At 41.8% G+C, this 26,362-nt stretch overlaps 1 protein-coding gene across 1 annotated transcript; it reads left to right on the top strand.

Annotated features, from left to right (window-relative positions):
* Positions 1–424: 424 nt before the first annotated feature.
* Positions 425–19,777, top strand: LOC308352442 (protein lifeguard 1-like; the record flags this gene model as incomplete). The annotated part of the gene is made up of 8 exons (XM_080818715.1): positions 425–689; positions 4,971–5,049; positions 6,701–6,791; positions 11,643–11,680; positions 11,764–11,851; positions 13,558–13,647; positions 15,091–15,138; positions 19,625–19,777. The coding sequence occupies 8 exons, from the start codon at positions 425–427 to the stop codon at positions 19,775–19,777; spliced, it is 852 nt and encodes a 283-aa protein (XP_080674841.1).
* Positions 19,778–26,362: the final 6,585 nt, after the last annotated feature.

Below are 26,362 nucleotides of genomic sequence, written 5' to 3'. Positions count from 1 at the left end.
CTCCACACTTGGCACATAAGAGGGAACTTACGAACTCCTTGCAGATGAATTTATAAACATATTAATTTCATTATAAAGCAAGTTATTTCACTCTATAGGCCTCATCTTAAAAGTATCTGTTCATCATTTATCCAGTAAATATTTGTTAAGTATTGATTTGGTAAGTCCTGAGCTAAGGGAGTTACAATTAAGAAAACATCATCTGAGGGGCACATGGCTGGCTCAGTGAGTAGAGCATGTGACTCCTGATCTAAGAGTTGTGAGTTCAAGCCCCATGCTGGGTGTAGAGCCTACTAAAAAATAAAAAAATAATTTTTTTAATTAAAAGAAGAGAAAAGAAAAAATCATTGAAAGTTATGAGGATGCTAAGATTGTAGTAGTTATGAGCACAGGACTTGAATAACAATTCTCCCCTTCCAGGAAAATGGACTTGGAGGCCAGTGAACCAACAGACTTTAGTTCTGGAGGTCATCATCATCTGGTTCGGAAAGCAGCAGATAGTAACGTCCAGATCAAGTCTGGTCAGTCCTCCACATCTGCACCTTCTGAGCCACAAAAAACTCATGGGAATCCACATTCAAAGACAAGAGAGCAAGCGGATGTCTATGTGGTACAAATTTCAGATGAGACCACCCCAGATGAGAGCAATAATTTAGCCAATCCATTCTCAGATGCATCGATCCGCAGAGGTGAGCATAAAATTACCTTTTTGGAAGAGAAAAGCAAGTGTTCTCTCAAAATGCTTCCACAGAGTGGATTGTTAGGAAGTTTAACTTGACCTTTAGTTTTTCCCAATTATGCTTTGCCATGAAACATGATACAGGGCTGTTGTGGGAGATGGCCCCTAAGTTGTCCAGGGTATTCAGAAATTCATAATAAATGTATTATGGCAAATAATGTGTGGTTCCCTCAGGAAATATGTATTACTCACTGACCGTAGAATGTTCTTACTTCCCTACGAGGTGATGCTATGATACTGGCTTTAGTTTTAAAGCATATTAATTCAATGCCCCTAAATATTAATTTTGTATGGGAAATACATTCAGCTGTGAGCAGTAGAAACCTAGAGAATTGTGGATTCAATAAATGTCTTTTTCCTTTAATGAAATATGCAGTTCAAGGCATGACCAGTGTGTCCTCCTTAGACCTTCTTAGAGCTTGGACAACTTAAATGTGGACTGTGAGCTTTGAGTCCCATTGTGTCTCCCTGCAGCCCTCACCCCCCATCTTGTGGCTGGAAAGATGCTTTTGGATCCCTAGCTTTCCAGGTAGGGAAAGGCAAAGGCAAAGAAAGGCCAAGCCTGGTCTGCTGCCTCGAAAGCTCCAAGAGGTGCCATTCATGGACAGATGCCTGAGAGTAAGCCAAATCTGACTTTTTTTCAGAGGCTTTCCTAGAAACCATACCCAAGAACTTCCACACGCGTGCCATTGACCCTGCCGGGATCCCACGGCCACCTCCATCTGTAGCTTTCTGGTTGGGTCAATTGTCCTTTTTAATCAGATAGGTATTGGGTGGTGAGGAAGCCAGGGAGAATGGAGCCATGAGCCACCTCTGCCCCCAGGGCCAGTCCTTCAGCAGCGAGAGTTGTGTAAGAGGAAGAGGTTTTGTTTTTTTTTTTTTTTTAAGATTTTATTTATTTATTTGACAGACAGAGATCACAAGTAGGCAAAGAGGCAGGCAGAGAGAGAGGAGGAAGAAGGCCCCCTGCTGAGCAGAGAGCCCGATGCGGGGCTCAATCCCAGGACCCTGAGATCATGACCTGAGCCGAAGGCAGAGGCTTTAACCCACTGAGCCACCCACGTGCCCCAAGAGGAAGAGTTTTGCATTTAGTCCTTACAACAACCCTGTACATGAAGGGTACATGAAGGCGTTGTAGTGTCATTTAACACATGGGGAAACCAGGTGAAGATCTCCTCAACACCATTAGAGTTAGTTATTTGGGTCTGTCTCTCCTGGAGAGCAGAGACTGGGCCCTGTCCCACTTTAAAAAAATTATATGGTATGCCAAAAAATGAAAGTCCTATGGAAACATAGGGAAAGTATAGCAGGGTAATGGATGAGAAGCTATGGGGCTGGGGAGCTATCACTGTTTAAAGCAGCTTTATTCAATTTACAGATCATAAAATTCACCTTTTTTTAGGATACAATTCAACGATTCTTTGTATATTTACAGAGTTGTGCAACTATCACCACAAAAAGAAACTCATACCCATTGGCAGTCAATCCCCATCCGATCCTGCCCCTTGGCCTCTGACATCCACTAACCTACTTTCTGTCTCTATGAATTTGTGTGTTCTGGATATTTCACATCAATGGAATCCTATGATGTGTGACCTTTTGAGGTTGCCTTCTTTTACTTAGCATAAGGTTTTCAAGGTTCACCCATGTTGTAGTATGTTGTTTCCGAACTTCATTCCTTCTTTATGCTCATATAGTATTCCAACGCCTTGTTTATTTATTCTTCAGCTGACAGACATTTGCTCTGTTTCTACTTTTTGGTTATTAGGAATAATGTTGTGATCCATATTCATATTTGAGTTTTTGTATAGACATGTGTCTTCATTTTTTGTGTGTGTAGTAGCTACCTAGGAATCATTGGGTTATATGGTAATTCTGAGGAATATTAAACATAGCGGCTGCACCGTTTTACATTCTAACCACCAGTGTGTGAGGGGGGACCGTTTCTCCACGTCCTTGTCAACACTCGTTATTGTCTTTCTTCTTGTAGCCATTCTAGTGTATGTGAGGTGATAACTCTTTGTGGTTTTGATTTACATTTCCCTAATGACTAATGATGTTGAACATCTTTTCACAAACTTATTGGCCATTTGAGTATCTTCTTTGAAGAAAAATCCTCTGCCCAAAACACAGCAACCATTTTATTATCTCTTACGATTTTGTGGATTGACTGCGTTCAGCTGGGCAGTTCTTGGGCTGGTCTTGACTGGGGGTTCTAATGCATTGTAATCAGATGACAGCTGAGGCTGAAGTGGTCATTATGACTCCCTGACATGGCTGGAAGTTGGTGTTGGTTGTAGGCTTTCTCTTTATGACTTGAGTTTCTCATCATGTGGGACCTGGGTCCCAAGGAAAAGTATACCAGGTAGACAAGCCCTGTTGTGCAAGCAGTTTTTCAAGCCTTTCCTGGCTTCACACATGCTTATGTCTCATTGGCCAACACAAGTCATGTGGCCAAGCCCAGTGTCAGCAGGCAGGGGCACTACACAAGCTCTGCCTGTTTTTAATTATTTATCTGTCTGTTTTTTAATTGTAAGAGTTCTTTGTGTAATCTAGGTATAAGTCCCATATCATGATACATGGTTGACATATATTTTCTCCCAGTTTGTTGGTTCTTTTTTTCACTTTCACTTTCTTGATGGTATCATTTGAAGCACAAAACTTTTACTTTTGATGAAATCCAATTTGTTTGTTTTTTTCTTTCTTTCTTTCTTTGTGCTTTAGGTGTCATATCTAAAGCAATCATTGCCTAATTTCTGCTCACAAAGATTTACGTCTATGCTTTCTTCCAAGAGTTTTGTTTCTTTTTAAAAGAGATTTATTTATTTATTTATTTACTTTAGAAAGAGAGAAAGAATGCACGAGCAGGGGAGGGACCAAAGGACAGAGGGAGAGGGGAAGCAGACTCCCTGCTGAGTGCGGAGCCCCGATGTGGGGCTTGATCTCAAGACACTGAGATCATGACCTGAGCTGAGACCAAGAGTTGGACACTTAACAGACTGAGTCACCCAGGTGCCCCAAGAGTTTGTTTTTTTTTAAAGAGTTTTGTTTTTCATGCTTACATTTATGATCCATTCTAAACTACTAGTTTTAGTGTATGACATGAGGAAAGGGTCCAAATTCATTCCTTTGGTATGTGTATGTCCAGTTGTCCCAACACATTTTGTTGAAGGCTATTTTTTCTCCCTTGAATTGTTCTAGCACATTTGTTAGATATAGTTGACCATAAATATAAGGGATTATTTCTGGACTGTCAATTCTATTCTAAAATCTTATGTCTTAAGGCTGGGCCACATTTAATATTTATTCCCTCCCAGTCTCTGATATATAGTAGATGTGCAATAAATGTCGACCACCTGAATATCTTAATGGAGGCAGCCCACACTGGGGCACCTATGTTCTGGTATTGTGATTAAGACAGCTCAATCCTATTTCTTTGTTGTCCCCTTTCCTATGCGTTGACACCACCCAGCCAAAGGACACAGCTGACAATCCTGTCAGTCATCTCCAAGCAGAATTTTTTTCTCTTTTAAAATGGAGACAAAGCTACCAAACAGCTCACTGTCATCATATTTAGCACCGTATTCGGAGGGCTCCAGGAAGAACTGTGCAGGGGGAAGGAAGCAAAAAGAGATGCTGCCATCCTCTGTACTTGGCTTTGGCATACCACTGTGACCTCCTTGTTCTTCCTTCTAATTCCTCATTTATTTAGTTTCTGCTTGAGGTGAAGGGAAGGGAAGGGAATTGCTGCAGGCAGGCAGGCTGGCCAGAGAAGTGGTGGGAAGGCTCTGAGAAGGCCCGCATCCTGCATCCCGCATCCGTCTCTGAGGGCTAACTGCCTTCTGTACCTGCGCCCATGGGTGGAGCCGGACCCCTCACGATGGCCTGCAACATCCAGAGACTTTCAGGTCACTTTGGGTCCTAAGGAGGATGGGGTGTGCCTAGTAAGGAATTAATCCCTGTTTGTCTTTTAGATTTTGGGGCTTCCATGGGTAAACCCTCAGATCACCAATAAAACACCTGTAACAATCCAAGTGGAGTATTTTCCACAAGGTGTGCAGAGCTGTATTTCTGTGGTTATTCAATTTGCTGACTCTAAACTGGTGCTCCTTCCCCAGCCTTAAAAAGTCACAGGAAATATCCTTTTTGTTAAGCATCATAAAAAGATAATTACATTTCTATTTTTACTTTTGAATATGGTGTCATAAAAATAATGTTTCTGTCTCTTCAGCTTTCATTATAAAAGTGTTCCTGATCCTGTCAGCTCAGTTGGTGGTCACTGGGGCAATTGTCAGCGTGTTTCTTTTCTGGTAAGTTGTTGTTACTGATGTAAATTAAATACTAAGTTGTTCACATTAATTCTTATTGAATCAACTCAACTTAATTCTGATCATTAAACATTATCTATTTTTTCTTAATCGTCCATAGGATATGATATTTCTATAGCTTTGTTGTTTCTGAGGCAACTCTTAGACCGAGGTGTTGGTAGATTTCTACAGTTTTCTTCAACTTCCTAAACCAAGGTCTTTTTGTCTTACTCTTATTTGGGGTCTGTTTTATTTTCTATTTTCCCTGAGCTATTTCCACAGGCAAAAATGGATGAAAGAAGGGATACCTGGGTGCTCATTTGGTTAAGTGTCTGCCTTTGGCTCAGGTCATGGTCCTGGGGATCTGAGACTGAGTCCCGCGTTGGGCTCTCCGCTCAGCGGGGAGGGAGCCCAACTGCCTGCGGCTGCTTCCCCTGCTTGTGCGCTCTCCCTCTCTCTCTAACAAAGAACTAAATAAAATCTTAAAAAAAAAAAAAACTGGATAAAAGAAAAAAAGGTGAGATTATGGAGGCCCCAGAGACTTGGGACACTGTTAAATGCAGAAAATATTTCGGGGACTATGAGCCATCATTGCTTAAACCTAGCTCATGAAAATCTCCATTTACAAAACAAATATATAAGAAGTTGATTTTTTTTTCTTTTCACTTTCTATACATAGCGATCTCAGGTTTTTTTTCTTTGAAAATAAAAATGTCCCCGGGACATTTACATTCATACAGATTTTACTTACATGACTATCTTTTTATGAGTCTATTTTAAGAAGCAAGGTATTGTTCTAGGTTTCATTATTGCACTCATTTGTCATTGCCAATCATTTAGGGTTTACCCCTTTGTCATGAGATTGTTTTACTTCTACTTAATATTATGTTAGTTAGAAAAAGAAACAATTTATTGCTTAACACTATATTATTTTTTTTTAATCAGGAAAGGTTTAAAAACTTGGGTGCTCATGAATGCTTGGTTCACCTATGCAATCTTGTAAGTATTCTTGGATTTCATAAAAAGTGATTTTTCTACCAACTATTGATTGAGGTTCTTTATTAAAAATTAAGTAAAGATATAACATTCTGGAAATGACAAGATTATAGAGATGGAAAACAAGCAAATTAGTGGTTACTAAGAGCTAGGGTGCGTGTGTGCATGTTACCAGAAAGGGATGGCATGAGGAAGATCTTTGTTGATGTTTTAGTGATGGGATAGTTTCAAATCTCGATTGTGGTGCTGGTTACACATATCTACACAGATCTGTGTCATAGTTCTGTGACACAGCATTACACATACATTGCACGAATGTCAAATTAACAGTGTTGGTATCATACTATAAATATGTAAGATGGAACCTTTGGTGGAAACGGAGTGAAGGATACACGGGACCTCTCTGTCTTTTGCAACTTCCTGTGAATTTATAATTATTTCAAAATAAAAATTTTAAAAATGCTATGGCTGGCAATGAGCAAAGTTAGTTTTAAAAGCTAAAAAAAAAAAAGCAAAGGTAATCATCTGAATATATTTTTGTTTACACTTAGTATCAGATGATAATATATAGTAACATATCTCTATCTCTATTTATTTACCTATATCATATGATATAATCACTGGAAGCAAATAACACATGGCTTTAAATTATCCTCAGGCCGGCATTTTTTGTTGTACTGATTGTACTTGCTTGCTGCGGGAAACTCCGCCGTCAGGTGCCTGCGAATTACATTCTCCTGGGATTATTTGTAAGTAGACTTTGTTAGCACTTATAGCTCGTCTCTGAAATCTATTTCTGTCGTATTAGTAATTCCATGCCTTTTATTGTGGAAAATCTTCTTGTGGAATAATACAGATAGAAAGTATTTGTGAGACGTTCTCTTGGCTGGATTCTGATTGTAATAACAAAGTCGCAAACTTACTTATGAGACTGTACCCACACCCTTTTGCTGAGGGAGAGGATCTGGGGACCCTGGGCAAACCTGCCTCGAGAGGCCACGTAGGGGAGCCCTCTCAGAGTCCGGGCTGCATTTCGGGAACAGCTAACTTACTGGCCCTCTGCCAGCCGCCACAAACCCATTTTGTTATGGAAAGTGTGTTTTTACATTTGGCTCACAAACTCGTGGGTGAGAAGTGTAATTTTCCTTATTTTGTAACATGTATCTTATTTCTGTTTCGAGTCTCGCTGGGCGCAGAAACCCAGCTCAGCTCAGCTTCTCCCTGTTTCCTCACCTTGCATCTCAGTTCAGGAGAGTTGGGGACTGGGGAGCTCCAGGTCTTAGCTCTCCTCACTCATGCATGGTGTAGTTGCTGGATCACAGTGCCTCCCGTGGGGCTTCTACTCACAAGGCCTCACCACGTGGGTCCTTTCTGTGTGGATCAGTGCTGCTCTGGGCGACAGAAAACGTGTGGCTCTTTCTCTTGCCACCAGTTCCTTTCCTGCTGCTGACAAGGATTCCAGGATCTCAGCCCCCTCCCATTGTGAAGATTTACTTACCAAGTGATTAATTCTTCATCTGATTCCGTATCGGATTTGAGGTAGCTTATAAAAATACCTACAATATAAGAAGATAAGATAAATTGGTGGGGAAATCTGATGAAAGGGAAAAAATAAGGATAGGAAAATAAAGCCAGTGGTTAGATGGTATACAAAATGCTTAGTCCTATGCAGTCCAAAGCAGTCTTGAGAAAGAGGAACAAAGCTGGAGGTGTAACAATCCCAGATTTTAAGATATACTACAAAGCTGTAGTAATCGAAATAGTATGGTATTGGCACAAAAACAGACACGTAGGTCAATGGCACACAATAGAGAGCCCAGAAATAGCCCCACAACTATATGGTCAATCAATCTTCAATAAAGAAGGCAAGAATGTACAATGGGAAAGAGCAGTCTCTTCAACAAATGGTGCTGGGAAAACTGGACAGCCACATGCAGAAGAATGGAAACGGGACTGCTTTCTTACAGCAGACACAAAAATAAACTCAAAATGGATTAAATACCTAAATGTGAGACCTGAAACCATAAAGATCCTAAAAGGAACACAGGCAGTAAACTCATGAACATCGTCCCTAGCAATATTTTTTGAATCTGTCTCCTCAGGCAAGGGAAACAGAACCAAAAATAAACATTCGGGACTACATCAAATTAAAACACTCTTGCACAGGGAAGGAAACGTCAACAAAACAAAAAGGTGACCTACCGAATGGGAGAAGATATTTGCAAATGACATATCTGATAAAGAGTTAATAGTATCTATATACACTATAGATCTATAGTGTATATAGATCATATATATGTATATTCCATCTATCTACTTACCTACCTCCCTACTTATCTAGATACTCATACAAATGAATACCAAAAAAATCTAATAAAAAATGCAGAGGAACTGAATAGACATTTTTCCAAAGAAGACATACAGAAGGCCAAGAGATGATCTGCTTGACATCACTAGTCATTATGGAAGTGCAATGAGATATCACCACACACAAACCAGAATTGACTACTATCAGAGAGACAAGAAATAGTAAGTGTTGGAGAGGATGTGGAGAAAAGGGAAGCCTCTTGCCCCATTGATGGGAATATAAATTGGTGCAGCCGCTGTGGAAAACAGGATGGAGTTTCCCCAAAGGTTTAAAAATAGACATACCAGGGGTGCCTGGGTGGCTCAGTGAGTTAAAGTCTCTGCCTTCGGCTCACATCATGATCCCAGGGCCCTGGGATCAAGCCCCGAATCAGGCTCTCTGCTCAGCAGGGAACCTGCTTCCCTCTCTCTGCCTGCCTCTCTGCCCATTTGTGATCTCTGTCTGTCATATAAATAAATAAAATCTTTAAAAAAATAGAAATACCATACAATCCAGTAATTCCACTTCTGAGTATTTATACCAATTGAAAAAGATATGTGCACCCCTATGTTTATTGCAACATTATTTACAATAGCCACGATATAGAAGCAACCTAACCATCACTGACAGATGAATCAATAAAGAAGAGATGGTACATATACACGATGGAGTATTATTCAGCCATAAAAAGAATGAAATCTTGCCATTTGTGACAACATGGATAGACCTAGAGGTTAAGTGCAAAGTGAAATAAGTCAGACAGAGAAAGACAAATACCGTATGATCTCACTTATATGTGGAATCCAGAAAACAAACCAAAAAAAAGAAACAAACAAAACAAAAACAGACTCATAAATACAGAGAACAAACTGGTGGTTGTGAGAGGAGAGGGATGGGGGCTAGGAAACACAGGTGACGGAGTTTAGGAGGTACAAACTTCCAGTTATAAATAAGTCACAGGGATGAAAAGTACAACACAGGGAACATAGTCAATCATGTTGCAATAACTTTGTACGATGACAGATGATACTAATTGTGGTGAGCATTTTGCGGGGTATATAATTGTCAAATCACTATGTTGTATATCTGAAATGAATACAATATTTTATATCAATAATACTTCAATTAAAAATTTAAAAAAATTCATTGTCCAATTGCACTTGAGTGTGATGAGCCTAGATTTGGGTCTGTGCCTGGTGGTCAAAGAGAGGAAGGACACATGCCAATGGCGAGATTTTTAGCATCCATATAGTGCAGTGTCCAGCGTGATTTATATATTGGGAAAACTAGCCTCCACCCGAGGCTGGAGAAGACGAGCTCTCTGATGCCTATGTGTGGGCATTTCCTCGGCTGCCAGAGCATTGAAAGGCCTTTACCTGTCGTGGATACCCTGCTGGTTGCTCAGGGGAGCAGGTGAGGTCTCCCATTTCCTGCCCAGATCACACTCAGGAAGGAGTGGGAGCTAAAAGCCAGGCATAGAAAGATATTGGGAATCCTGGAGCAGAGGCAATAGGATGGGGGAAGGGAGGTACTTTTCCAAAAACTTTCGATCTTTTTATTTTAAAATTTTCCAAGAAAAAAATTTTAAATTATTACAAGAGATCCAAGGTATTGGTCTCAAAGGAAGCTCTCATCTCTGAGGTTTTGTTGTGTATCTCAAAGCAGGTAACAGCTTAAGAGAATATTGTAGAGGGGCAAAGAATTAGTTATATCTTCTCAACTTTTTGTTTTGAGTAAGTGTTAGGAAATATATGGAGAAAACCATTTCAGTAAAGGGGTTGAGGGGAAAATGAAAACACACACACTGAAGACAGCTTTTGTCCCGTAGCATTTACACCCCCTCGAGCCCATGTTCTGCGCTCTTGAAGTCATTAGACAGGTTTGATTTCTCATTCTCCCCTTGAGAAAACTGAAGGAGGTTTTCCACTTTAAACCATTCCCGCTCCCTCTCCCTCTCTAACCCCCTTCTTCCTCCCACCATCCTCTCCTCTGTCTCTGTCTGTCTCTCACACACACTTATGTGCTGCAGAAGATGGAGAAACATGCAGCAACGGAGCAAGTAGAAGAAGAAAATCTTAAGAGGAAGGTTGGAAGCAAGCACATTATTAAAATATCATGCGTACATGGAACAGATAGAGCTTTTTTAAACCTATACTGGAAAGAAAGATGGCTCTGGTAAATTTAACAAAGTAGAGAATTAGGCAGCTACTCACTGGGTTTGGAAAAAGCAGAGATACAGTCCTGGACCCTGGGGATGGCCGTAGTTCTCGTCTCCTATGCTGGATGACATGGGCCAGCTGGAGAAGTTCAAAGCCGCTCTAGCAGTCCCCGCACCACAGTTAGGATGCATCTTCATTTTCACTCCCGGGGACTAAAGGATACCTTCTTGGCTCCTGCCGTGGACCAGAGAGTCAGCCAAGGCTCTGGACTTGTCTCTGGTGGAGTCACCCTACCAGCTGGGGAATGTCGTCCTTCAGCCACTGTTCACAGTTGTCCCCTCCACCTGTCCACCATGCTGGAGTCTGGCTGTGCACCTGGGTGCATCCTTGCTGCCTTGGTTGGTCTCAACCTCTGGCTTGACCTCCTCTCTCCTCTCTTGCACACGGCCCGGCCCAGGCTGCAATCAGACCATGGGCACGCTCCCGCCTCATTCAGCCTGGGTGCAGCTGGTTTCTGAGCCCGGGATTGGCAGCTCCACTCTCTGCGGAGAACTGCCCTCGAGCCCCATCTCCAGGGCCGGAAAGGCCACCATCCTTGTCCCTCACCTGAGGTCTGTAGTTTTTAATTCTCACCCAAGCACTGGAGGAAATGTCGGTGCCGAGGCTGTTGGTGAAGCATCAGTAGAAATAGCATATCCTGCTTTGAAAATTAATTAAAATAAATTAAGATGCTGTGCAGTTGGCCCCATTGGATTAATGAGAATACAGTCTACAGAAAAACCTGTCATTATTATGGTTTCCATATTCCTACTGAATACATCTTTCATTCACTAGATACGTTGAAAGATACTCCTGGGTTCTAAGAACTTTTGCTAATAAAAGAATCTTGTCAGCCTTGGGGGAATGTTAGGAAAATGTTTAGCTCCACTGTTTGTTTCCAACAATTCATTTTCCCTGTAGCTTTGCACACTAGGGTTACCATGCTTCCACACGCTCCCTCGACCCTGCCCCAAACATCCGCACCTTCAACCCTCTCCTCTGGCTTCTGGGCCTCAGGAGTCGGGGTTCTGATTTGCTATGCGTTTTGTTTTCAGACCGTTCTTCAAGGTCTGCTGCTTGGAGCCATATCAGCGTAAGTCCTGGATACACGTTTCCTTTTCCGTGCGTGGTTCTCCTTGCATTCGTGTGGACAGTAATCACGGTCTCTGGTTTCAGTTTCTACAATGCTGAGGAAATCTTATGGGCAACAGCAGCAACCGCTCTGGTGACGTTATCGCTCACTCTGTTCGCACTTCAGACAAAAGTATGTATCACCGGGACCGATTCCTCTCCTAAGGGAGGTGTGGATGCGTGCTCCTTTGCCTGACCCACTCTTATCCCTCCTCCCTCCTGCTCACTGCTATCCTGCGGGCCTCACCTCTGCAGCCTCCCTGCCTTCTGGCGTCTGACTTTCCTAGTAGCCACGTTAAAAAAGAAAACAAAAGCAGGTGAAATTAATCTTAATCCTATATTTTATTTAACCAAATATATGCAAGGTATTAGCATTTCAGTAATCGCTAGAAAATATGGAGCTGTTTTACATCCTTTTTTTGAACTAAAATTCAAATCCACGTCACTTCAGCCATACTTCAAATGCCCACGAGCCACAAGTACTGAATGCACAGCTGTAGACAAACATTTTTTTAACGGCCATCAGAATCACCTGGAGGGCTTGTGAAAACAGGTTCCTCGGGCTCCACCCTGGAGTGGCTGCTTCAGAAAGTCCAGGGCGTGGGCCCGATAATTCACATTGCACAGGTGGTGCTGATGGCTCGGAACCACGCTTGGAGAGTTAGTACTTCCGATAACTCTCTTGGTGTGCAAAGGCTAGGGAGTGAGGGGGAAACAGAGGAAGTGGGAAAATACTCTAACAAAAAAAATATCGTAGATTCGAGGGTCTTCTTTTGCTGCATAATTTTATTCAGGTCAGAAGATGATATTCCCCTTCCTTTAAAAGAATCCTCATCTAGGGGCACCTGGGTGGCTCAGTGGGTTGGGCCTCTGCCTTCGGCTCAGGGTCCTGGGATTGAGCCCTGCATTGGGCTCTCTGCTCAGCGGGGAGCCTGCTTCCCTTCCTCTCTCTCTGCCTGCCTCTCTTCCTACTTGTGATCTCTCTCTGTCAAATAAATAAATAAAATCTTAAAAAAAAAAAAAGGAATCCTCATCTTTCCCAGGCTCATTTGGTCGCTGATTTATTAAAAGGTGAAACCAAAAAGCATATTAATGAATTTCAAAATAACAAAAGAATCATTAGCAATAATTTTTGAAAGTATAGTGTATTTTTATTAAATGTATGCATAGAAACATGAAAAAGGGGACGCCTGGGTGGCTCAGTTGGTTAAGCAGCTGCCTTTGGCTCAGGTCATGATCCCGGCGTCCTGGGATCGAGTCCCACATAGGGCTCCTTGCTCGGCGGGGAGCCTGCTTCTCCCTCTGCCTGCCACTCTGTCCGCTTGTGCTCACTCTCGCTCCCCTCTCTCTCTGACAAATAAATAAATAAATAAATCTTTAAAAAAAAAAAAAAAAAGAAAAATGAAAAAGGTGCCCAGTTAACATTGGTCTATTTCATTCCATTACTGTATTCTGTGCACAACACTTTTGAAAATATGAATAATTATGATCATACTAGACATACAAAATGTATATCCTATTTATTCAATGAACCTTTTTTAGTAGGGGAAATTTCATACAAATACAAAAATAGAATAGTGTAATGAACCCTCTTATATCCTTGGCTCCTGTGATTTCCTCCATATTTTCTCCTGAAGCATGTTCCAGTCAACAACACACTTTTAATGTAGCATTTTCCCGCGGTAGGGGTGAATGAATTTCCATGGTTATCAGAAATGTTCTAGGTAAATTACTAGCAAATGGGTCAGTGTCTGTCTATGGGTATAAAATGCATCTCTAAATATCCTGAAATTCCTTATAGATGATAACTGAGTTGTTTTTTGTGTTATGTTTCCTCAGTGGGATTTCACGATGTTGAACGGAATCCTGTTTGTTTCACTCTTCGTACTTCTTATCTATGGAATTCTCTTACTCTTCATACGATCATATGTAAGTGGGATCTCGTTTGGGAACTTCAGAGAACTGTTAGAAATGTAGGGTGACATGCTGGTTGTGTTGGCCTAGATCCTCTGAGAAGCAGACGCCCAGCGGGGTGAAGCACATGAAGACTGTACTGGGAGACATGTCTCTGGGAGGAAAGGGGCTGGGTTGCTGCTGGGGGCTGGAAGACCTGGTCGACCCCAGTAGCATATCAGACACCAAGTGAAGGAGAGGGAAGGTGGGTGGTGGGTAGCCCAGATATTGGTGGTAGTAATAATCCAAATATTTATTAGGTTGGTTCCATAGCTCTTTACAATACCATCTAGGTGCTGTTAAGGAACTTTGTTTTCTACTAGATAGATGAATCCCAGTTCCTACTGTAAACTTCCTTTCACAAATATCTACAATATATAATCTTACACACATTTAAATGAAAGACTTCAATGGACACTTGTTGTCCAACCTTGTTGTAAGTACACACGCTTGTCTGACTTGGGCAATTTTGAATTCTTCAGACTCTAGTAATCAGGTATTTTCTTACTATTAGCTCAGTCCAGAAACACTGCCCCTCCCACACTGTGTCACTGACTCCTGATTTATGCCCTTCACCAAGATTCTTCCCTGGTTAGCAGAATGCTCTATTTACGTAGGATGAGCTTTCTTGTCCTGAAGAGTGAATGACGTTATTTTTCTTGCATGTTATGCACCACCTCCTTATCCTCTCCCCATAGAGAGCCACTCTCTTTGGGATTCAGATCATTCTATTCTGATCAGGGCTATTTGGGTTCCACGGAACAGACTAGCTTGAAGCAAAGACACAGGGGATATTCATGGAACTTCTATGTAGGAAGCAGTGACAGGATTCATAGAAATGGAAATCCCCCCCACCTTTCTCTCTCTTGGTCTGAGTCGACTGGCCGACTCTGTAGAGTAGCAGCTCCAGCACAGCCGATGATAAAACAGACTCTGAGAATTTCTGACTGGCCTGGTGCATCTGTTTGATCCCAGTCACATATAAGGTTTCTGGTCAGTCTACAGAGTCACTGCTTTTGGAGTGGATGTCTTCCACCTCTTGTCACTCAGCTCTAGTGAGGGTACCTGAGGGGCACTATTTTCAGAGTGACCTTGTTCCAAGAGCTGGGTATAGGCACAAATGCTATAGAAGGGTTATGAGATGGCGCAGAAAGTGAAACATATCCAGAATGTTCAATTTGCCCTACCACGCATGAGACGTTTAACACTTGATAAAACTGATTTGGCAAGGGTGCTTTTCATTTGTTTGTTGCAAGGAATGGAGTGGATGCTGTGGACCATGATGTTCAAAAAAATGAATTTCCCCACGGATTTGACTTTCCTTTATATTGGGTCCTTATCTAACAGCAATGACCCAGGTGAGTCCTTTCATTATTCCGAATCTTGTTCTTAATGTACGATTGTTTCTTCTCTTTGCAGTGGCTGCATCTGTTGTATGCTGGCCTTGGAACTATAATCTTCTCACTTGTAAGTCCTTTTCTCCCTCACTTTGACAAAGCATGTGGTTTCTGCATCGGCAGTGCCCCTGAGCCTGTGCTAGCCCCAGAGTCTACTAGAGTCAGGAGTTAACTGAAAGACCTCTGGGAGACTTCACCCTCCCCCTCCTCCTTTCCCTCCTTTTCCTTCTTCTTTTTCTTTATAAAGACAATTTTTAGAGCACTTCTAAATTCACAGCACTACAGAGAGGAAGGTAGAGATGTTTCCTGTATCGCCCCTGCCCCCACACACGCATGGCTTCCCTCGTGATCCACATCCCCCACCAGACTGGTACATCTGTTACACTGACGAAACGACCTGGGCACATCACAATCACCTCGAGTTTACATCTGATTTCACTCCTGGTGTGGTACACTCCGTGGGATTAGATAAATATATACTGGCACATTCCATCATTGCCACCTCATACAGAGTATTTTTTACTGCTCTAAAAATCCCTTGTGTTCCACCTTTTGATCCCTTCCCTGCCTCTAACCCCTGGTAACCACTGATTTTTTTCCCGTTTCTAAATTTGGCCTTTTCCATAATGTCATATAGTGGAAGTCATTCAGTCTGCAGCCTTTTCGGAACAGCTTCTTTCGCTTAGTGATGTGCCCTTAAGTTTCCCACATCCCTCTATGGCCTGACAGTTCATATCTTCTTAGTGCTGAGTAACATTCTGTTGTCTATGGTGCTGCGGTTTACGGTTCCATCCACCTACTGAAGGGCAGACTGTTTGCTCCCGTGTTTTGGCAATTTTGAATAAAGCTGCTATAAACACCTGTGTGCAGGTTTTTGTAAGTTTTCAACTCCTTTAAGTAGTTGAGTCATACCAAGGAGCATGATTCCTGGATCGGAGAGTAAAAGTATGTTTAGTTTTTTTGTTTTTTTTTTTTAAGATTTTATTTATTTATTTGACAGACAGAGATCTCAAGTAGGCAGAGAGGCAGGCAGAGAGAGAGGGGGTAGAAAGCAGGCTCCCTGCTGAGCAGAGAGCCGGATGTGGGGCTCGATTACAGGACCCTGGGATCATGACCTGAGCCGAAGGCAGAGGCTTTAACCCACTGAGCCACCCAGGCGCCCCCGAGTATGTTTAGTTTTATAAGAAACTGCCAAACTGTCTTCTACAGTAGTTGCACCGTTTTGCATTCCCACTGTAATGACTGAGAATTTGTTGTTCTATATCCTCAGCAGCATTTGATGTCATAAGTGTTCCAGAATTTGGCCATTTTAAGAGTGGTATCTTACTGTTGTCTTAATTTGCATTTCCCTTATGACATATGAGGCAGAGTATCTACTAGTGTGTTTATTTTCCACCGGTATATCTTCTTAGGTGAGGTGTCTCTTAGGATCTTTGGTCCATTTTAAATCAGATTGTTTTCTTATTGTTGAGTTTTAAGAGTTTTTTTTTTTTTAATATTTCAGATAACAGTCTTTTATCAAATGTGTCTTTTACAAATATTTTCTCCCCTCGATGTCTTGTTCTCTCATTCTCATGACATTGTCTTTCACAGAATAGGAGTTTTGAATTTTAACGAACTCCAGCTTATTTCTTTCATGGATTGTACCTTTGGGGTCATATCTAAAAAGCCATCACCACACCCAAGTCATCTAGGTTTTCTCCTATGTCATCTTCTTAGGAGTTTTAGAGTTTTGTATTCTACATTTAGGTCAGAGATCCATTTTGAGTTGATTTTTGTGAAAGGTATAAAATCTTTGTCTAGATTTGTGTTTTTGCATCTGGATGTCCAGTTGTTCTAACACCACTGGTTGAAGAGACTATCTGCTCCATTGTCTTGCCTTTGCTCCTTTGTCAAAGGTCAGTTGATTATATTCATGTGGATCTATTTCTGAGCTCTCCAGTTTGTTCCATTGATCTATTTGTCTCTTCTTTCGCCAATACCACACTGTCTAGCTTACTGTAGTTTCATAGTAAGTCTTAAGCTACAAGTAGCTTCAGGTAGAAGTCAGGTAGCATCAGTCCTCCAACTCTGTTCTTCTCCTTCAGTATTTTGATGGCCATTCACACACACTTATCTTTGTTTTTTAATGGTCGTACTTTATAGAATGTTCTGTCTTGACTGGTCGGATGGTAGTGGGTTCTCAAAACTTACTAACATTAGTGTCACTAAAGTTGGTACACAACCTCCCTACTGCTAAATTTGACTGGCCTTAAAAAACCAGAATGTTCTGTCTTTGTTTTTTCACTTAAAAATAATGGTCTCCATATCTTGGCAGACATGGATTGAGTTCATTCTCTTTAAAAGGCTGCATGGTATTCCATTTTATGTTTTTATCATGTCACATATTTTAGGTTTTCTCTTTAATTATTTATTTTTGGCATTTCCAAACATACCCAGAAATAAAGAGAATGGAGTAATGAACTCCACACATTATCACCCAGCTTAAAAATATTCACATTTTGTCATATCATGTTCTTTTTTGTTAGAATTGTGTCCTATTTTCAAATGTCAGAAAAATTTACATCAGGAGGCTAAGGTTATATACATAACCTCACACATTTCAGTTTTCTTATTCCTTCTGCTGATATGAAGGGAACTGATTTGTGCTGTTTTTCTTCACTCGTATGCTCTCATCCTTTGCATAGAGATGCCTGCTGTTACATCTCTTGTGTCCTGTTTCAGGCATAGTTTGTTTCCAGGCAAAAGTACATTGGTGTTTCTCTTCCTAGTTTGGAAGCAGAACAAATAGTCTTGTAGGCTCAGACCTACCCAACACTAAACAAATAAGGGGAGAGGGAAACTGAAATTTTTTCAGGGGGGTAGGGACAGGAAGGTTAACCACGAGAGCTGTAGGGGTGAGGCAGGGTGTTACCCCCAAATGTTCCTGGGGGTCTGAATGCCAGCTCATCTTAATCTCTCACTTTTTCTGTCTGCCTTCAAAAACGGTTCACCTGGGAGGTGTACTCCTAACCACCAAGATGTGTCTGTGAAACGATTAGAAGTTGTTTACCCTCTAATAAGAGGAAATAAGACAAAGTCAGGAGTTCAGAGGAAAGGAAGAGAGAAAAGCGCTTCTCTACAGAAGTCAGGATGCCAGGGTGATAAATGAAGGCTGGAAGCTCAGCTCCTGGGCAGCCTGTTTTCCAGGGTGACCAACTGCCCTGATTCGCCTAGCACTGAGGGTTTCTAAGGACACACTAAAGTCCTGGACAAACTGGAATGACTGGTCACCTAGCTTATTTCCCGCCCCCAAAAGTTGCTAGAATCAGTCATGGGGTGGGGGGAGCAGTGAGGAGAAGGGATGAGGTCTGTAATGAACTGGCATAAAGCTCATATCAGGAGGTGCCCTTTCCTCCTTCTCTTTTTCCCTTCCTCCTTATCCTTCCCAGTCTAAGTGGAAACTGGGGCCCACAGAGAGCTGATACCACAATCACTTGGGATGGGTCTTACTGAGGTGGATATTGTTGTAAATGAATTATTGTTTTTTTTAAAGATTTTATTTATTTGACAGAGAGAGATCACAAGTAGGCAGAGAGTCAGGCAGAGAGAGTGAGAGGGAAGCAGGCTCCCTGCCGAGCAGAGAGCCCGATGTAGGACTCGACCCCAGGATCCTGAGATCATGACCTGAGCCGAAGGCAGCGGCTTAAACCACTGAGCCACCCAGGCGCCCCATAAATGAATTATTTTAAAGCATCCTTAAAACCCCAAGTATTCCCTATAGTGCCAGCATTGATCTGTCTGGTGGGGCTCTGTGGCTCTGCCCCATCGCACTAGACTCAGTCTAAAATCTGGATACAAAGAAGTGAGGGGCCACTTGTTCCCTTTTCCTCCTCTAATGTACTCCTGCTGCTTGGGGCTGCTCACCTGGCAGCAAGCATAAGGGCAAGAGGTCTGCCTGACTTTTCTATCGATGTTTTAGGAGCTCCTAATTTTACCTACTGTAGCTGAGCTAAACATTTATTTTGGGAAATATTTAACCATCTACAAATCCCATCTTCCCTTACTTCTGTTTTGGAAATTCCAACATCATCATAAAACCATCCCAAAGTCAGGGTTTGAAAAATGGTATCATCCAAAGCTTCAAGAACTCAGAATTATTGCTGGGTGTGAATCTAAATGTCAGGGACCATCTTTATTTTTGTTCTTTGTTCAGCAAGAACATGTGGGGAAATCACAAATACAAGGAATTTTGTAGTTTCTCTCTGTGTCTAATCGTTCCACCTGCTCTACCTCATTGGCTAAAGGCCCAAAGTTTTCTGCATTTGGAAAGCAAAAGAAGGCTTACAGAGTTGGTGCCACCGGCATCAGGAGGATGGCACACTTGCTGTAGTAGGTTGAAGACACACTTGGGGACAAAGTGAATGGTCGAGGCTGTAAAAAGAACATATATAATCACAAATTGACTTTCTGAACTGTATTTACTGATGCTAAAATATTTTTTCCAGGTAATTTAGGATTCCTATGTGATAGAAAGGTACAATTTAGGTAGCTAATCTTTCTTTCTTCTCTTTAAGTACTTGGTGATGGATGTACAGCTCATGGTGGGAGGGCGCCACCATCACTCTGACCTGGACCCTGAAGAGTATGTTTTTGCTGCCCTGAACATCTACTTGGACATCATCAACCTTTTCATTTTTATTTTGCAACTGATTGGACTGGGACGGTAGTCATATGGCCAAGACTAGTTCATGCTAAAAAGAGGGAAGGAGGGATGCCTTTGACATGTTGCCAGGTGGAGACATGCGGAGGTTACCACTTTATAAAACTTTTATTAAAAATTTTTTTAATATTTATTTTTTTGTCAAATGAAACCAAGCATTCAGTAGATGGTAGCTGTAGCTGTGACATTTTTAGTTCCATTGGCACATTGCAAAACTTTCTGGGGAACACTTCTGATTTTTATAAATTCAAGAGATGAGTATCATAATTACATACTAAAAACATTTGTAAGATGTCCATAACATTGTTGAAGTTTACCAGGCAGTCTTTAAAGCTGTAAATGACATCTCTGTACATGAATAAATTTGATTACAGAAATCTGTATTTACCCATTCTCTTTTCTTGGACATTCTGTGGACATTCTTGAATATTATGGCATATGACTTTTTTTTTTTAAAGATTTTATTTATTTATTTGACAGAGAGAGATCACAAGTAGACAGAGAGGCAGGCAGAGAGAGGGGGCGGGGAAGCAGGCTCCCTGCCGAGCAGAGAGCCCGATGCGGGACTCGATCCCAGGACCCTGAGATCATGACCTGAGCCGAAGGCAGCAGCTTAACCCACCGAGCCACCCAGGTACCCGACTTTTTTTTTTTTTAAGAGTAAGATAAACTAAAGAGTTCTACCTTTTCCCTAAGCCCCAGGGTCAGACTGGAGAGAATAATAGCAGCCATGTAGTAGGGGCTAGAGAGAATTAACAGTTAATTGTCCCTGTCCCACCTCTATTTGTGGGCTTATCTCAGCAATCACCTCCCCTGATCGTCTGGAACTAAGAAAATTATTTTAATTGTGATAAAATACACATAACAAAATTTACCATCTTAACTGCTTTTAAGTGTACAGCTCAGTAGTGTTAAGTACTTTCATAGTATTGTACAACCAATCTCCAAAATGTTTTCATCTTGCAAAACTGAAACTCCATACCCATTGATCAACAAGAAGTCTTAATATTTTCCATGACTTATTTATACATACCTTATATAACTGGTTTGATTATGCTCCTGAAGGTCATAGATTAGACAGATCTTTATATCCCTCCTGGAGTCTCATACCTTGTTGGTGTGAGATGCTTGATGAGAAAATTTTCACCAGGATACAAAAGTTCACACTTTCAAATCCATCCAGAGGAAATTTGGCGACATCCTTGCCTCACCCGTTTGTAATCCAGGTGTTGGTCGAGCCAGTCTCTGGTGCTTACCCCAGCAGAAACTCACGCCTGCAGGATGAACAAAGGCAAGGAGCAGGCCCACCCCTGGTGTGCTTCCGGTGGTTCAGGGAGGGAGCCCGAGAGGAGAGATTTATGTTATGTCAGATGAGGGGGGACCTCAACTTTTAGGCAGTCTGGTCATTGCAGGTGGGTTAGGGCAGAGAAGGAAGGGTTAGAGAGGAAGTCTGTATCAGAGCTAATGCAGTGGCATACACTGAAGGCACTGAAGGACAGACCTAGGATGATAAATGGGGTAGAATGAGTCAATCATATGCAGTTGTGATAATGGACAAAAAAGGCTGTTGGAAGTTGATGTCTGATTGGATGACTCTTCAGGGCAGGGGAGAAATAGGGCAGTCCTAGATTTCACTGTGGGTAATTGTCATTTACTAAAATAAAGCCATCTTAAGAAAGAGGAAAATAGCTTAGGGAGTTGTGATGTGAGAAAAGGTTTAGATATTTTGACTATGTGGGAACAGGAAATGTGAATCTGGCAGAGTTCAAAAGCTGAAGCTTGGGGCTAGAGGTAATTGGGGGCCATCGCAGGCGAGAAATGAAGCCAGGAGGACAGATGAAACAGTCAGGAATGACATACATAGGGGAGTCCAAAGACCAAATTCCAGAAATGTCCGTAATTAGTAGACTGAAGGAAGAAAAAGAATATCGGTCACGAAAACAATAGTGAAAGCGTAACGTTACGGAGGCTGGCAGAGCCTTCCAGGAAGGCAGTGGTGAGGTGTTGCTATAATTCACTTAGGGCTGTGAGGTCTCAGAAACCTTGAGAACACGCTACACTGTTTCATTAAACCTACACCCAAAGGTCACAATAAAAGCAAGGGCAAGACCAATGGATTTGACAATGACTGGATCACTGATTTGGAAGGCAGAGAGGACAGAGTGCAGACTTCATGGAGGCAGGAGAAGTTGTGGAAGGAGAGAAATCTGGTTGCTTCACCCCTGGAAGGAGAGAAACAGCAGGGGAAGGCAAAGGTTGTGCGTTTTTTACTTTTTGGTTTTTCACTCCCCAGGACGGGGGGCATTTTGGGCATGTTTGAAGGCAGGAGGAAATGAAGGTGCTAGAAATGGAGAAAAATCCTAGTGAGCAGGGATAGGAAGAGGAATGGCCTCAGACAGGCCCAGGGCCTTTTTTTCCAAAACTGGAGAGAGGGATTGGAACATTTACCGGTGGCAGCCTCTTTTGGGATGGAGGAGAGATGTGAAGCAGAGGAGGTAGGGTGTGCAGAGCCCGCGCTGGGGGGATCAGGACTCTGAGAACAGCAGAGATTTGTTCTGGCTGCCCGCTGTTGGGCATGTGGGAGTCAGCCTGAGAGGACTGGGAAAACTCCTTCCTCATTTATCGAAAGTATTAGAGAAAAGAAGGCTGTGAATAAGGCAGATGAGCTTTTCTAAATAGGCACAATCAAGAGCAAAGAGTTCTAGTTCGGGAAATTTTCAAATGACAGTGGATTATAATTCTGTGATGACTGCAGATCATGATAGTGTAATTCTTTCACCATCAGTCTGAAATGGATCAGTTAGCCAGCGGTTTAGATTCAGGCGAGCACTGTCTGTGTGTCTGTCTTTGACGCTATGGCACTGCAAATTAGACAAACAGAATAAAATGAAATAGAATCAGATTGAAAAATCAAGGCTGTGGGAAGAAAAAGCTTACTGTGGAAGGAAGTTTGATTCCTTCCATTGAGGAGGTTAAGTCTTGGTTTTCCAAAGGCCCAAAGTTAATAATAAATTAGGCTAACATGGAATTGAAGTGAACTTGACTGGGCAAAATAATTTGCAAATACCACCTGTTTTCTGCTGGGGCCAGACATTTGTCTCGCAGCTTTTCTAGGATTCCTTTCTATCCTAACCATTGCTTTAGAATGTTTCTGCCATTTCCTTGTCTCCTAAAGGAAAACCAGGAGCCAGCAGGGACAAATTTTGAGTGAGCTGAACCTTCAAAGTGTAATTCTGAAATTCTTAGTGGTGGTGTATGTCTCTCAAATTGCTGCAAGCCAAGTCCCAGACATCCAGGAGACCCTTGCCCATCCTCCCCTGTCCTTTTCCCAAATTGTAGCTAATGGAAGAGATGCAGAACCAGAGGAGTCTGCAGATAACAGTGGACTTTAGCTTCAGTTAGAATCCCCAGGGTTTTGCTGAGCCAAGCCTCTGTCTTCTTCCCAGTGATTTTAGGACTCAAAAAGCTACCACCTGCGCAAAGGGAGGTAGGTTCCTGACACGAGATTAACTTGTTACTGCCACAGAAGGTGAGAGATGCCCAATGTGGGGAGAGCTTTGCTGGAGAAAGAAAACAGATGGAGCCTAGATCAGAAACTATACAGTAAACCAATAACAAACACAGAAAAACTTTGAACTGGGTCTCGAGCAAAGTGAAGATTAAAGGTCTTACCATGTAAAGGAATCTTATGGAGATGGGGGTGGGGGGAAAGCAAGCCTGCTTTGGAGAAGGGTCTTATAGGGAGAATATTATCAAGGTATTAAATGCCCTGGTACCTTCTCCTAATACAAACATTATACATATGGACAGTTCATTTATACCAGAATTCAGCAAACTAAGGCCCCTGAACCAAATCTAGTCTGTTTCTATAAATAAAGTTTTATTAGAACACAACCACAGCCATTCATTTACTTACTGCCTATGAATGCTTTTGTGCTACAACAAAATGGAATAGTAGCCACAGACACTGTGTGGCCTGCAAAGTCTAAAATATTTACCAACTGGATTTTTACAGAAGTTTGCTGACCTATCATTTACATAATTAAAATGTTAAGATCCTAATGGATGATTGACAAGCACAGCATGTTTAAGTAATATTATTGAAGTATAAATTGCTTTGGGAAGTACATTTCTGGTAACTACCAGATACGTGTAAGTTGAATTTTTGAGAATTCTGCTATGTATAATATACAGATGAAGGGAATGCTTCTATTTTCTCTTACAAATACAGCACCTGGCAAGTCTAGGCAATTTTTGGTTTAGAGTTCTACAGAATTGACTCTATAGAAATCACTATAATACTTAATATAGTAATTACATAGAGTAAATTCTATATCAAGCAATCTATTTGCTCCCAGGGAAGACTTTGGAGCCTGAACCCCTTCAGTATCTGGCATGCAAAGAAGAAGGGGCCTTTTTCCAGCACCAATGAATTGTGCAGGGGTACGATGGGGGAAATTAGATGCCTCTTCTGTCTGGTCTCTCTAGAATAGAGAGCTTCGTTTCTAGATTTAACTGAATTTATAGATCTCAAGTAAGACATCTAAATTTTAAGTACAAACACTATAGTCACACACACCTGACTTTTTGGTAATCTGTTGTTTCACATTGGGCCTATCTCCACTACTTTACTAGATTTTCTTACTGTGTTTATAATCTCATTACTTACCGGCAAAGTCTTGATGGGCGTAACCTCTGAAATATGAGCGAGTAGAAGAGAAAGGGACTTTAAAGTCACTCAGCAAAAAAATCTCTGAGGACCCTCTAAAGCTCCTGGGTCTGGATACATTAACAAACATTGCCATGTGTGTACCTGCCAGAGGCTTTGGTACCAGCGTCCTGGTGAATTAATTCCATAAAAGAAGAAAATTCAGCTGGGAAGCTTGAGGTTTTGCATACTCTCCTGGCATCAAGAAAACCTTCCTGTATATAATAGGGACATGCCGACAGATTTCTTAAGTTGCCGCTATCCCAGCACCACATCAGGCATTTCCACTGTCTCAGCAATGTTCCCAACCACACACAGCCTATTGTAAATCTACTCTATGTGCTGTTACATAGTGACTTGATTAAAAGAAATTCTAATACATCCACGGCAATCTTTTTACTTCTGCACTTAGTAAGGACTCTAGGCCACACCTCTTGGCATCAGTCTATCTGATGAGATTAATTTATTCCCAATATTAGAAATTTGTCTTTGAGAAGAGCCCCCAGTTTGAAGATCTGTCAGGAGTGGCCTCAAACCCAATGAGGCACACCACCTTTGTCCATCAACTTCAGATGTCCACAGCAGGGTAGTGGAAGCTTACAGGAAAAAAACCAGGAGAATCCATAGAGTTCAGGTTATGCTTTCTATAATGCCCACAAATGTGGGACTACCTATAATTTACTTTTAACTTCTGTTCTTATATTATCCCAAACAGGTATTCCCTTCTCTAGCTCTAGGCGGGGTTCGATGAGCACGTGTTTCTATCTAATGCAAAAGGGCCTTGGTGAAACTACTCATCTTAAGGGCTAATGCACAGTTAGCCTTGTTCTTTTTAAAATCAGTATGCCCTTTGGCACTCAGAGGCTCAAAACAATGTCAATGGCCAAAATGTCCATGGCACATACTTGACGCAACTGTCAAGAACAAATGTTGGCAGTTAATCATCGTCTTTGAAACAAATCCACTGCTGAAGATCTCACTGATGGTTCTCAAGTTGCAGCACTACTGACAGCTCATAAGGCACTAAGATAACCTTTTACTTATCTGATTGTTGCTCTAAAGATGCAGTCAGCACACCATAGCCTGCAGGCCAAATTTGGCCTTTGTTTTTTAACTTTTTATTGTGAAATAATTACAGATTCACAGGAAGTTACAAAGAAAATGTAGGAAGGCCCTGTGTACTCATTACCCAGTTTCCCCCAGTGGTTCCTACATAAGGTACAATATCAGAACCAGGGAATTGACATTAGTACAATATGTATGTGCAGTTCCACATTTTACCACACGTGTAGATTCATGTAGACAGTGTAACCAAAATAGACCATTCCATCACCACAAAGACATCCCTTGTGCAACCCCTTTATAGCCACACCCCACCCCCACCATCCCTAAGCCCTGATAGCCACTCATTTGTTTGCATCTCTATTTTGTCATTTCAAAAAATTTACATATATGGAATCATACAGTAGGTGACATTTTGAGATTGGCTTTCTTCACTTAGCGTAACCCCTTTGAGATCCATCCCACTCGTCACACGTCATGTCAGTTGCTCTTCCCTTTCGCAGCTGAGTGGCATTCCACTGCAATGAGACCACAGTTAGCCATTCCTCTACCAGAGGACATTGAGTGGATTCCAGTTTTTGGTTTCTACAAACAAAGCTGCTATGAATAATTATGTACAGGTTTTTCTGTGGACATGTTTCCCACTTTCCCTCCAGGAGTGCAAGTGCTGGGTCCTATGACAAGTGGACAGTTGGTTCTTAAAGAAACTAACCAACTCTTTTCCAGGGTGGTTGTGCCATCACATTCCCACCAGTGGCGCCCAACTAATCCAGTTTCTCTTCATGCTTGCCAGCATTTCGTGTTGATGCTATTTATTTTAGC

The sequence above is a fragment of the Martes martes genome (genome assembly GCF_963455335.1).
Source record: "Martes martes genome assembly, chromosome: 11".
Taxonomy (NCBI): domain Eukaryota; kingdom Metazoa; phylum Chordata; class Mammalia; order Carnivora; family Mustelidae; genus Martes; species Martes martes.
The sequence above is the reverse complement of the archived record's forward strand: the minus strand, read 5'-3'. Positions and strand labels throughout refer to the sequence as shown.